Raw genomic sequence first — 14,425 nt, forward strand, 5'->3', positions numbered from 1 at the left:
TTTGATGCAAGCTGCCGTTGAGTAATAAGAAAAAGATGTGGGTTACTTAAGTATCCACTATTGTTTATTTCAAAATACAGCTTTTGTTTCACTCATTTTCATCAAAACTTACTAGTAAAAGCTAAAAACAAGTCCCTAAAGTTTATCTCCTTAGCCCCCCCAACAGGAATAATACAAATCCTAGAGAAAAAGAAAATATTTAATTTACTTTTAATATCAGAAGGGGGCTTATTATTTTTCATGACATTAAAATTAAATTGAGGCTAATTTAGATGCGAAATCTAACCAGAGTCCCTTCACCTTTTACATCACTGCCTTTCAGTTCTTTGGTCTTTTAGTTTAATCTGCATTTGTCTCTAATCCAGTGTCACATAAAGTCAGGCTGACCTGTGCAGTCAGCTGAGCTTTATTTAGAATCTCTGTGCTGAGGTTTTAATTCAAAAACTGAAACGTCAAAGTCAGAGGACCTGAAAATCTTTATAAACAACCAGCCTAATGCAGTGGGAAGCAATATTGAGTATATTCTGGGTGTGCAGGCTTCACTGGCTCAGCATCACTAAACTGGAACACACCGTTCGTTAGTCAAGCAACAAGAATGGATGATGAGTTTTAAACCAACGGGGTCTGGAACTGCAAGTTGCGGTGTTCTTAGCATTACAATCATTAAAACCCCATAAACACAATTGTGAACTTTAACTCTTGCAATTGGTGGCAAAAAGTTCAGCACTAGCACAGGAAATATTGGTAAGAGGTAGAGGAGACACAAGACCGTTTACTTATCTTCCTTCCTAGAGCAGTGGAATATAAAGTAGTTTTGCCAAGAGCTGTAACTTACAAGTCTTCCAGTTAGCACACTTTAAATTCAGCACTTCTGGATGCACCAAGTATGCAACTGAACACGCAGTTCCAACTCTAATTATAATAAATCTTATTCCCAGACCAGGGGACTAGGAAAGAAAGAGTTCTTCAAGCAAAGAGTTCAGAAGAAAATTTACCTGTGATGGTTATTTTTGCTGACCATTTGGATGTTCCATCCAAAACACTTTGTTTTGCTGCTTTTGTATATTGTACAAAATCTTCTTTGGAAATACTAAACATTTCCTGGATCACTTCAAACACCTCTGGTCTATTTTTCTCTCTAATCTTCATTCTTTCCTTCATAGCACTAATAATATTCTGTGTTTTATCTTCTGCACCATGCTTGGAACTTTTCTCAGCAGCTCCTGAAATGAGAGAAAAGGTCATTACTTTTAATAAAAAATTGCTATCTTAGTTCTTTTTCCCCTCTAGAATCTCCAGCCAATTCTTGGCACCGCAGTACTCAAAGGAGGTATGCATTTCATCTGGATAATTTCAAGCCTCTTATATTTATTCTTTGTGACACCTAAAATTATCAGTTGGTTTAGTTTAACATGACAGGGTAATATTCAACTTCAATCAGGTATGTGTTACACCTAGAAATATTTATTGAATCAGTACTATTCAGTACTGATCAGAACTTTGAAAACATCCAAACATGTGAGCAACTTTTCTTCCCTAATTAAGCAAACCGAATCTTCCAGAAAGGTATGTAGAAGTGTGCAGTATCCTGGTCTGTCTGATCTGTCCTGTGCCTCTGTTACTAGCTAAACTTCAATAATGCTTATGTGAATACTGTTTCAAATAATTTAATATTTTTTTTCTAAGTCAGCATGATACAACAACTTTTCCATTCCTTTCACTTTCGCCTTTTGGAGTAGAATGGTACAAGAAACCATACTTGGTTCATTAGGACAAAAAAAATCCCAAAATTAATAGAAACAGTATTTAAAACAGGTAATGTTTCCACCTCATTTTTTTGAGAATTTTTAGTTTGACAGTAATGACATTAACCTAGACTCCTGCTATGCTCTCCCACAGTGGAAATCTAATGAACAGTAGAAAAAAATAGACATAGCAGCTTCTGATGCTTTCTTGACTGCTTCCAGATACATCTCAATATTCGCTGATGCTGCCTGCACTCATAGAAAGTTTTTCATTCCTTCCTGGAACAGTGTTCATGAAAAATAAAAGTTAATTATCATATAAATCATTTTAACAAAGCATTCAGAATCTACTGTAACATAAGCATTCACTGGATTTAAGCATTTAGATTAGTTTGGGACCACCCTAAAGGTCAAACAGCTCTGTAACACTGACTTGACATCCCCACACTGGATCAGTAGCGCACACTACCCCTTCTTTAAACATCATGTGTGAACAAAGCAGTGCTTCACAAAGCTTGATGTTAACAGTGGAATTTTCTGATGGCTATTTAAGCCACTCTTCCGTGCCCTGTCTCCCAAAGAATAGATACGACATTATACTCAGGTTGCAGCTGAACAAATTGAAGGGAATGCTTTTCCAAGAATTCTAACACTGGAACTATCCAGGAAATTTCTGCAAGGAATACTGAGTTTAGTAGCCACAGAGAAGATCCTGGAAAGAGTGACATGGGGATAGAGAATCTTATGAAAACTAATTTTGCAAATTCATCGTACTAAGAGTGATGTGAACCTGCATTACCGTGCTCTTAAGAGTTGCAGGCCAGGGATAGGATTCAAGGAAAAGAATTGTAGTCTCCTTCCTCTTATGAAATACAAAGATGAAGATATATTAATAGATGTAAAAATCACGGCAGTTGAAAGTAGAGAACCTTCTAAATAAAACCAATGTATTTTCAAGAAAGAAATGTATTGCTGTGCTACAAAGGCTTGTGTTATGCAGGTGGAAACCTAATGACAGAACACAGCTACTGCAGGGTCAGTTCTGAGATGCAGCAACACTTGCTCTCTTCTGTTGATACATTGGCAATGATCCATAACTCACCTAGAGTGTAACATGACAGTATGCTTTGTTTTCACAGCAGTAACAAAGGGCAGTGTTCAAAAGAAAGAAAAAAAAAAAAGGAAGAAAGCTGAGTAATAGGCACTAAATTGTGATATTAAAACTCAATCATTACACACCACATCTGTACTAGTGTGTTTTTAAACTTAATGGCCTTTTGGAAAACTCTTTTTGAGTGACCACCCGAGAAAATAATATATCACAGGTATGGAGCAGACAGGTTCGTCTCTCCAGTAAAAGTGTCATTATTGACAATTTCAGTAACTACATGAGGATGGTAGAAGATATCAAAGAATATTACCTATGTGAGAATAACTTTGAGACTGTATTAACCTGCGGTGGTATGTCAGGTCTATGCTAGAAAATAAGTCCGGAAAACAAAGTGAACACTCAGATGATTTGCTGGTTCGGCTGGGACATCAAAACCAGTACAACTTTTACTGTTTTTAACAATAATAATAAAAAAAGGAGTATAAGAACACCATGATGCTACAGGTTTTATTCACAGTTCTTCCCAGGAGAGCCCCGGAGAGATTTCTCTTTCTAAAAATCATAACTGATCTCAGAGGCCCTTTACAAGCCAAAGTGAAGTTCTCCTCATAAAATGTCCTTTGTCTGTCAGAGGAAAGATTTTCTGATCAATGTCTCTACAATACATATTGTATAGGAATAACTTAAGCGTACTCTTGAAAAAACAAATGTCCTTCTTGCACTTGGGTGTGAGAAAGAAGCATCAGACTTGTGTGGTCAGGATGGTATTACAAATGTGGGAAGCAAAACCTGAAATTCCTGCAGTGCTAAACAGGCTATTTCAACTCTAGTCGAGACTGACATACAAAGCAAGATGCAAGAATACTAGAAATTTTATAATCAATGACACATCACCACTTGCTATAGGTATTGCTGAATTTTAGCTCATGTTGTTAAACGCTACTCGAGGTCTCACAACACTGAATGTGACAGTCATCATCACCATTATCACACTTAGCAGCATTAAGTACTTCACCCTTCCAAAAGGTTGTGAAAACATCATTCAACCAGCCATCCTCAGCTCCTGGGAGGATCAAAGTATTATTGTTGCCTTTAAATAGTAAAATTAAGACAAAATTATGCTGAACAAGTTGCTATGCAATTAGAACTATGATATTTCAATACTGAAAAACAACATACTTCCTTCTCTTCAATACCATCAAACACTGTTATGTCTTTTGATGGCATTTTTTGTTGAGGCACACTAAGCTTGCAATAGCTAAAGAAGAAATTATCAACACATCTACAGAGTTGGAAAAGGTCATCTTTCAGCATAAGATCCCAGCGAAGTCTTACAGAATAAATATTTTATGCTTTGTTTTCTTTCTTTTTCATTGTGAGTGAAGGTTTCTTAGTACTTTAGAGGACAAAAAAGAGAGAGACATTTATATTAAATTACGAAGGCATAATGTCATAAGACTGGAAAGTGGGGGATGGGATACCAGATACCAGTGATTCCAGTTTGTCAAAAGGCTGAATTGTACAGCTTCTTCAAGCTGATTTCTGTGGCTACTAAATCTTAAGAAATACTGACAATCTCTTGGTCTAAGTACCTAATCTTGAATACAGAAGACAAAAGTTCTAGTGATTAACGATTTTCCACACTGAAAAATTAGGAATTAGTAGAAAAAGAATTACACGGTACCATGAAATCAAACACCAGTTAAAGAACTCTCTAGCGATTTTATCACAAAAGAGATGATTGCCAAGCTGCCCGGAAAGCAAGACAGGTGATTCTTGCAAGATACAGGAAAGGAACATTTTTTATTTTCTCTGATTTTCTGCCCTTCCTGAAAAAGTACAGATACAACTTCATAACCAAATGATAAACCATGGACAGAATTTGAATGGCAATAATGTATTCCTGTTGAAAACCTTGCTGAGTTTTGAGACTGTACAGATAAAAGTGGAATATGTGTTAAAATGCAACTTCCTTTAAGTGTTACTGAAAAATCAGCACAGCCTTCTATTTAGACTAAATTATTCATTGCAGCTATTTTTACATCCTCCTTTGCTTACAGCCTATCAACAGCTCTTTTCATGCAGTATTGATCATAGTAATTAAAAAATATTGTAACTTACATTTCACAGGAAGTTAACAAGCCCCTTTTACCCTGGGGACTGGTACAAACTCAACATGATTGAAATCAATTCTGATTTAATATTTCACCTACTACTAGAAATGGACATCATGTTGAAGATGAGAGGTCTAATGAAAGTACTACTATTTTTTTGTAAACCTAATTTAGAACAGTTTAGATATCAGCTCTAAAGAGCTTGAGATGTTAATTCATTTCTACATTTACACTGGCAACCATTACATATCAAAAAAAAGAAAAAGCCAGAAGCTTGGAGGCCAATATGTCCTAGTGATAATGAGATGGTCAAAATGATGACTGTGACAAAAATAATCACAGTGAACCACATTCATTCTACTTTATGATACTGCTAACAGCAACTTTCTTCGAAAAAGATTTAACCAACTGCATTTCTTAATTCATTTTTTTCAATTGAACGTTAAATATTTTTAACGTCAATGGAACAAATTACATGAACCTCATTTTCAAAGTAGTATAATATTCAAACTCACTGAACAATTAGTCTGTTGCAAAAAATATGTCAGGATGATCAAAAACATTTGCATACTAAGGGGAAGACTGGGTTCCCTTAGGTGTGTTAAATACTTTTTTTCTCTGCAGTTTGTCTTCTAGAGTTTTACTCTTTCAAGATTCAGTTGTTCAATGTTTCCAAACTGTTTACAACACAGATGACTGCCAATCCTATTTATTTTTTTGCAGGCTCTCTCAACTTTATCACTTATATATTTGTAAAAACTCTTCAAAGGCAATATAGTGCTCTGAACCATTTCTTAAGTTTTTTTGGGCTGGTGATATGCGCCAGGTAACCTCTGGGATGACTTATTCTTCGGATAAGTGAAAACTAAGATAAAAAGGACAATTTTACTCTGTATGTCTTTTGTAGCTTTTCAGTTTTAGCCAAGATTCAACTATTACAGGAATTACAGGAATAGACACATCTCTCATGCCATCTGCGTGGTTATGGTACCCTGAGAAGCAGCTCAACTCTTAGAAAGTTAGCAGCAGCTTATTTCCTTGACAGTGGTAAGGGTGGAACAGGAAGAAGTGTGGTAGCATGTAAATATCATATGAGGGTGTTTTGCCACACAGAGAAAAGATTACTAATTTTGAGTGATAATAACAGCTCAGCCCCTCCATGGAGGCATGGCAACACAAACACTTGGAATCAGTTCCTGTACTCTTGCTCAGAAGAAAGTGAACTGCAACTAAAGTGGAGTTCATGCAAACAGACATACAAAGGTCTTACACTCGGGCCTAGCTGGCTTGAATGTTGTTTTCCAGTGTGTGCAGTGACAAGAGATATTATCACTTTTAAGAAGCCCCAGAACAAACAATCTCTCTTATCATTCTCTATTATGAGATATCATGGACTAGATGAGGACTGCAAGAAACTGGTAACCCTGATACTGTCAGGGACATGATCTTGGATCTTGCTTTTCTCACAATGCTGTTGCAACTGAGCAGAAATATCTTTAGTAACAATTCCTGTTTGAGCTGTGTCTCTGTCAAATAGCAGCAATAGATTAAAATGCTATACTTTATACATGCTATCTTCCACAGGCATCTCAGGAAGTTTTCATTTTTCACTCTTCAAACTTCTGCAGGCATGAGAAGACAAAGACTTCAATGATTTTTTACTATTTAACTATATTTTCTCTGATAAAAATGAATCAAAATCCTAAAGGTCAGATCTAAATATTCTTAAAATTAGGGTGATTGGGTGTGAGGTATCTCTTTAGAAGGCACCATTGATCTGTGTTTTGCTGTACTTAGTAGAGTGCACTACAGGACAGATGATCTATAAGACATAAATAAATGCCCTTGCCATATCAAACTTCTAATACAAAAAATCTCACAACTCCCTCTAATATAATTAAAAAAGGGACTGAATGGCATGCAGTAACGAGGTTGGGAAGCTTTCACAGCTGTTTGATGAGACAAGAGGAACCCAACTAACTGCAACAGAAAGGTCCCTCCAAACAGAAAGGCATGGTTATAATGCTCATAACAATATGATCTTTGCAATACTTCATTATGCTACTGTTGAATCAAGATATCTTGTATGTATCTCCCTCGGGGAGTGAATCAATCTTGATTTTCTTAAATTAAAAATATTTCTGAAGCAATGTGTTAGAACATGATATGCTATTCTGTTAAATCCTTGGAAAGAAAATGTACCCTTCTGAAGGAGAAAGCTTCAGCTATGCTTTATTTCTAGACCATTATGCATGTAATTACAATAAGGGAATTCTCACAACACTGTATAGAACAGTTGATCATTATCTCTCTGCCACAGAATACAACCAGTGTTTTCAGGGAGCAAGAGATGAGAGTCCTAGCAAAGTAGCTCCAAATCCAGCAATAGCCAAATTCCTTGAAGAATGTGCAGAGAGTAAGCTTCAATTAGATCCACTGTGATCCATACAGATTTGATTTGAGGCCCCCCTACAAGATGAATGCCACGTTCCATTTTGAGAATATCAGGTTCAATCCAGTGCCCCTCCTCCATGTTTTCTTCCTCCTGTACATAAATAATGCTAAACAAGATGTGCATAACGGGAGAGATTCAATTTACGAAAGCTATTTCTGCTTCTTACTTCCTCCATCAACTTAACGAGCAGTTAGTTGGTAAGCGACTTGCGTGTATCCTGTTGCCAGCGCCAAGTTCAAGGTCATCAGTCTTTTAACTCATTTTCATGCCTCTAAGCCTAGGTTATATACTTACAAATATCTGAAGGGTGGGTGTCAGGAGGATGGGGCCAAGCTCTTTTCAGTGGTGCCCAGTGACAGGACAAGGGGCAATGGGTACAAACTGAAGCACAGGAAGTTCCGTCTGAACATGAGGAAGAACTTCTTCCCTCTGAGGGTGACGGAGCACTGGAACAGGCTGCCCGGGGAGGTTGTGGAGTCTCCTTCTCTGGAGATATTCAAGACCCACCTGGACAAGGTCCTGTGCAGCCTGCTGTAGGTGACCCTGCTTCAGCAGGGGGGCTGGACTAGATGACCCACAGAGGTCTCTTCCAACCCCTACCATTCTGTGATTCTGTGATTCTGTAATATAAGCCGAATAATTCCTGGCAAAACTAGTGTGTCAAATGACCACCTAAACCAGAAAGATCAATGGGCTGATGCACAATTAATTATTCTTTGCTAGTCTTAAAATGTAGCTAGAATAAAATGGGACAATTAGTCAATAAGAGCTGAACACCAACTGACATTACAAAAGCATATCTTCTTTTGTTACTGTCCAGGTAATAGAAGTTATTTACACTTATTGAAGAAGCTACTCATGACTTCTTTAGTTTATACATTTTTGAAAACCCACCAACAATCACATTAATGCTGCGCAATATACTTTTATAATATTTGATTTTCAAAGCAAACGTTCCTTCCTCACTTGTGAAACTGTGTCAAAAGTTTAGCTACCAAACACAGCCCAGTTTCAACCATAGCGTAGAATCACAGTCAAGCACTGTTAAGCAGTTTGGTTTAGAAGTTTGTCATTGATTTACGCTCCATGGAGTCAATTGCTCTCGGAAACTGTTATTAGATCCTGACCAACACGAATCTTGGGAACCCATCCCTTGTGACAGTTCCTCACATAGAGAACACAGTGCGAAGAAAGAAGACCTGACAGGAATATCTATTCACTTTTCCTTACATGTAGAAGCTAGGTAAACCCTCACTGTGAACATATCACAGTGAACAATGCTAAATAACTCCAGACCTGTAAAAGCCCCTTCCATTCCAAAATTAGTATGTCAGAAAGTTTGCAGGCCTTGATTTTCTAATGTTTATAATCTTATGTAGTTATTGTGCTTTAATACACCTATGCTTTAAATGCACCTCAGATATTTTTGGAGGAGAATGAATCATGGCTGGAATCAATTTGGCCAAAGCAAAAGCAAAGAAAAAGTTTGTTTCACCTTAATTCTAGTCCCAAAGGACTTCCTGACTAATATTTTTTTTTTCCCTTACACACACATGATTCGGTATTTTGAAGGAACAAGATCCTGTTTGCCGTATCATTTTTTTGTCTATTCTATAGCATATTGACTACAATAAGTATTATGAATAATTTTTTATCTTTGCTTTGACATTTCTTGTGTTCTGAATTAAATAAAACAAAGATGTTTCTGTTTATGTTTTACATCATGTAACAAATTGCTCTGGATGTTGCCATAGGCAGTGGAAAGTAAATAATATACTGATGCTACCAAAAATTATTTTGTAATTGACCAGCAATACCTGGCAAGTCCCAAGGACAAAAGCAAAATTAAAAGTAGCTATTTCATGAAGTTTCTGGCTAGCTTCTCAGCCAATGAACATCAACATGCCTTCACTGATTTCTGATGACCCGGTCCTTCACTTTAGGAAATATCAGAGTATACACACAAACTCAAAAGGTGTGAAGTATTGCAAAGCTTTAGCTGTCAGGAAATACTCACTCTGCAAACAATCAGCATTTAGGAGGTCTTGGCACTTCTCATGGCATTTAACACCACATTCGGTGCATCTCATGCCTTGTCTAGCTATACCCCAAAGCAGACCTTCACATTCATAACAGTATGTGGGAGTCGTAGCTGTCCAAACTTCAAAGTTATGAGGTGTAGTTGATGATATTGGATAGATCAAAGCCTGCAAAGTCTTCTTGAAGACATGTATTTTCTGTTGGGTAAAAAAAAAAATACCAAGACTTCAGTTGAAATATTATTTAATACAAGTGAACTGGAGCTAAAGTATATGTCGTTAGACTTACAATGTTACAAAATATCAGAATATACGTAGAAGTATGAACTAATTTGCAAAATACTGATTTACTCATTTTGCCTTCCACTTTGAAGACAAAAGAACACTGAATGACTGTTTTGACTGATTACAGAAACAGGAGAGTTAAGTTAGAATCACATCAGTCAGTTAACACAGTCCTATATATTTTTCATATTTTGAGGCGGAAATTACAAAATTCATTAGCATTACATTCATTGATGCATTTTAAGTAACTACCTAACACATTGCTTCCGAATATTTAAATACTTCCTACAGGAACTCAGACACACTGCACAAAATGTACTTTGATTATGTACAGTGTTATCCTTTAATACTTAGTGTGTGTATATAATCTCATCAAAGCGGGCCAATTTAATGGTAAATAAAATACATTTTTCTGTGCATATCTGCATAATATTGCACAATCAGAGCCATCAATTAAAGCACCTTTGCTACCATGGAAAAATCATTACCACATAGCCATAAATCTACTGATTCATAGGTACAAGTACTACAAATAACAAAAAGAAATATTAAGTAGCTTCGGCTGCAACAGCTCTTATTGAAGATCATAGTTACATGCTAAAAACAACATCTATCCTGTGAAGCCTGGCCGAAGAAATGTGGCCAGACATTTCATGGACATTCGATCCTAGCACCTCTGAGAACACCGTAGAACTGAACTAAGAAAAGAGGTTGATCTAATAGGAATGACTAAAACAAATATTGAATTGCCCTCCAGGGTGCTTTCTTACTCTATCCTAGACAATTAGCCATCTAGTAACTCCCCTGAAAGCAAGTAAAGGTCTGCACTGGTTTGATTTGGCAGATCCTAAGAGGGACTAGGCTAGTCATGGCCACCCAACTCGGCAAACTTCATCTTTGTGCATTTCTTCACTCTCTGCCTCCCATGTCACAGCTTACCAGCTACAGAGATCAGGAAGAAAACTTCAAAAATCACCTAAAGTGAATTTATGCAGCTTGTTGAGGAATCATGTTTCTCAAAAACCACCAGGCCTTTGAAGATTCATTTGCAGATTACACTCTCGCACTCCTGAACTCTAGTAGTATCAGTAGAAATCTTGCCCTTCCACCCTGTTCAGACTCATGTCTTTTTTACAGTACAAATGATTTTACAATTTTGCCATTAGCTTTTATCTATTTCTGAAATGGCAGTAAGTAATGAAATGGCACAGCTCAACAGCCCTTGAAATAAACATGTGAGGGTAAATAGAGTTTTCAGCTGAAAGACACAATTTGTACATTGGTTTTGCTGCTGAACATGACCTTTCCCCTGTTGTTAATACAGCAAACTACAATAGTAAAGGATAATTTTATCTTACTGTCTAGAGGCTTTAATTCCTTATACTCTCCTCTGTTTAAATGTATATATTATATGCATTCACTGAGCTCTGGGCATGACAACATTTAGCACTGTCAATATATAGGAGGATTATTTAGATATCTGTTTATCCTTCGAAGTGAAGTTTATTTCTGTCATATACTACTTGGAGATACTTTTTCAACGTCATCAGTGTATTATTTTCACAAACTTGCAGCTCTGCCTCTTTGTTCAGCAAAGTAATTAAATGAGCACTTAACTGAAAGCATACGTTTAACTGTCACTGAAGTGAATACTTTTACACTTCTTAAAATGTCTTTGGATCAGTGCCTGAGAACATACAAACTCACGGTCATGGATGTGTTCTGCCAGAAGGATAGCAATGTCGGGTGGCAAAGCTCAAAGCATCTAACTTCAGGTTTTAATTTCTGGAGTAAGTGGCATCTGATTTTTAATAGAAGGCATTGGTTCCATGAATTTCCATGCTGAATCTAAACAGCCACATACCCTGCTTCCATTAAAGCCACTAATATTCCTTCCAGAAAAAGCTGAGAGAGAGTAAAAACCAGAAAAGCCTTAACCAGAGGAACAACTTGCCCAAAGGAGATTTTCTTCCTTAACTCTCATCAGTGACTGCACTGCTTCATCTGGTTTTGTGGATAGTATCTGGAGAGTTCTTTTATGCCTGAAAACTTCTTATTGTTTTCAAATCTTGCACTACACAGTTTTGATGATGCCTTAGGGCATTAAGTTCTCCTGGCTACTTACAGACCAAGTAGAAAGTGTTACCTTTCACTTGTTATAAATATCTTGCAAGTGGTTTTACTGGCTGTACTATTACATTTATCCTTGAAAGAGTACCCACTTCCCTTTACTATGTTTAGTGAGGGCTGACATAAGAAAGGCTTCTCTTCTGTAATTTTCCCTCAGCCTTTAACTTCTTCTGAAGACTCCATAGTTCTCCTTCATTCTATCAACCTTTGTTGCTATTTTGAGATAGCAGAACAAAAGAACTACCGCTCCCAATGAAAGATCATTTCAAACGCCAGCTGTTTTCTACCTCATCAATCCATCCCTGAGCACTACCCAACTGTTCCTTTATGATTACCATATAAGCACAGAAAATTTACAATAAATCAGAGAGGAGTGATGGACATTTCCTACGGGTTTCAGTTCCCAGAATATCTGTCAACAGATTCTGCTTTTCCATTCTTCTGATATGGAGCTTAACAACACTGTAAGAAAAATTCAACACTTCATTTTTGTCAATGTAGGATGTATTCTAGAAGGTTATGTTTGCACTAGCAATTTAAGGAATACAAAAGGCACCTTTGTTCCTTCAAATTAGTGCTTTTGCTTAGTTCAGCTCTGTAAATCTGCTTGCATCACACTTTAAATATCCCTGAAGAAAATGGCACCTATTGCGTTTCTGTTTAAAATAAATTTCTTCTGCAAAATGTAAGTGAAGCCAATAATGGAAAACCACAACACACAGGTTTTACTCTCTATGAGAATATGATTTTTCCAAAGATTTTCCTGGTCACTTCTTGTGTGAAATAAATATTTCTTCATCTGGAATCACCTGTGTTATTAGCAGGAGTTACATTTACAAAATCAGACCACACCCCAGACACCTACAAAAACTGGGGGGAAAAAAAAAAAAAAAAAAAATCACACAGAAACTTTCTTGCAGAATGCTGTCATTCTAATTGTACTCATGGTGTGATGAAGAGAGTGCGATGCTGAAAGACTGCGGGTAAAGCATGGTGCACCTGGACAATTTAAAAGAAAAGGTTTCCCCAAGTAACTGTTCTGTAACACAAAGGTTTCTTGCCTAGTCTCTTCTGACTGTCATGGATACAAGTCAGCAGAAGCAAACCTGGTCTTGTCACTGTAGATCAGGCAGCAAATTCTGTTCAACATCCCTGAAAATTCCTACACAAGAAACCTAATGCTTATACACTCAGTCTTATCCAGTTTGAAGTGTCTAAGGCTCAAATAATTTGTAAAGAGCTTTGAGCAAAAATTTCTCCATTATTTAAATGACTTAAACCTGTCACTGAAAACACTTACCATTTCTTCATTGTTTATGGAGGTCCGGATGAGCATGGCCATGGAAATACCAGATTTTCGAGCTGCAAGTGTCTATTTAAAGCAAATACAAAACTATTAAAAAATATACTAGTTACTGCAGTCTTTGAATCTAAGGGAAGTCAAGTAGTGCTGGATTATGCTATTGGATTTAAGCAAAACTGTAGGTGTTACAAAAACTTTTAGTTAATGTTTGCAGCACAAAACTTTCAAGGTTTCAGTACATAATGCAAGGACACTTTCCATCATCATTACCATTTCTTTCAGCAGTGCCTAGCTGAACTGCCATTTCTAATATAAAACCTGTTACTCAGAGGTTTATGACTCAGTTTTTTCAAACCACAGACTGTCACTGTTTTTCCGCTTTGCCGACCAAATTAATGTGGTACAAGGATAGGCATCCTGCCCGAATTTGGAAACTGTCTGTGCCTGCAGCAACATAGGAGATCATTTTTCAACAGTCTTACGGTTCAAGTTGTCAGCCTGGATAATTTTTTGTAACTCGCTGAGCATTGTTAACCTGTGTGTATGCATATAAAATGCCACTTGTCTTAAATAAAAAGTCTTTGGGAAACCTAAAAGTATTTTATTCCTTAAGGACAACATTTTTTCAATAATATAACTATACACAGAAATACTCAGGTTCTTGGAGGGTGGAAAAAAGGCTGGAACTCTGTCTCAATCTGTCCTCTTTTGCCGACATGATGTTATGCGTATATGAACTCCTCCCATTTCCAAAGACTACATTCTTGGTTGTAGAGGCAGTCTCATTTGCTCTAGTATAGTACATACGAAGGCACTCAAAATAGAGTATTTGTAATACACAATAAAAAAGGAAATTTCATCTTCCTTATTGCATATCCATATCTTTGAGAATTATTTAGAGAGTATAATGACCAGAAGGAAAAAGACCCTCATGAAAGAGAGAAATGGCAAGCAAAAATGTGTTAGGAACATTAAGAAGAAAAGAAACCACCTCCATAATCAGTAGACTTCTAGGTTTAAAAAGCTTCATTTCAAAACCACCCACCTTCTGACCCTTCTTGAAGCACGGGTTTCTTCTCAAAGTCTTGGAAAGTAGCCATTTTGCCTGCAGTATGTTAGTTTTATAGTTCTGACCTCTAGTCTTCGTGGCCCTTATAAAGTGATTTGATCTTTTTATGTTTAAAATACACAGTCCTAGCCATTCCAGGCTATAGAGCAATGTGGACTACTTGTCAGGGTCGGA

At 36.9% G+C, this 14,425-nt stretch overlaps 1 protein-coding gene across 2 annotated transcripts in view; it reads right to left on the reverse strand.

Annotated features, from left to right (window-relative positions):
* The window catches only part of UNC13C (unc-13 homolog C), a 184,326-nt gene that overhangs the window by 127,221 nt on the left and 42,680 nt on the right, over positions 1-14,425 (reverse strand). For both annotated transcript variants that reach the window (XM_009940223.2, XM_075431450.1), the window contains 3 exons: positions 13,180-13,251; positions 9,443-9,662; positions 996-1,223 (listed from right to left, as the gene is read on the reverse strand). In XM_009940223.2, coding sequence (XP_009938525.2) covers positions 996-1,223; positions 9,443-9,662; positions 13,180-13,251 — 520 coding nt within the window. The remainder of the gene's footprint in view (positions 1-995; positions 1,224-9,442; positions 9,663-13,179; positions 13,252-14,425) is intronic.

This window comes from Opisthocomus hoazin, chromosome 10 (genome assembly GCF_030867145.1).
Source record: "Opisthocomus hoazin isolate bOpiHoa1 chromosome 10, bOpiHoa1.hap1, whole genome shotgun sequence".
Classification (NCBI taxonomy): Eukaryota; Metazoa; Chordata; class Aves; order Opisthocomiformes; family Opisthocomidae; genus Opisthocomus; species Opisthocomus hoazin.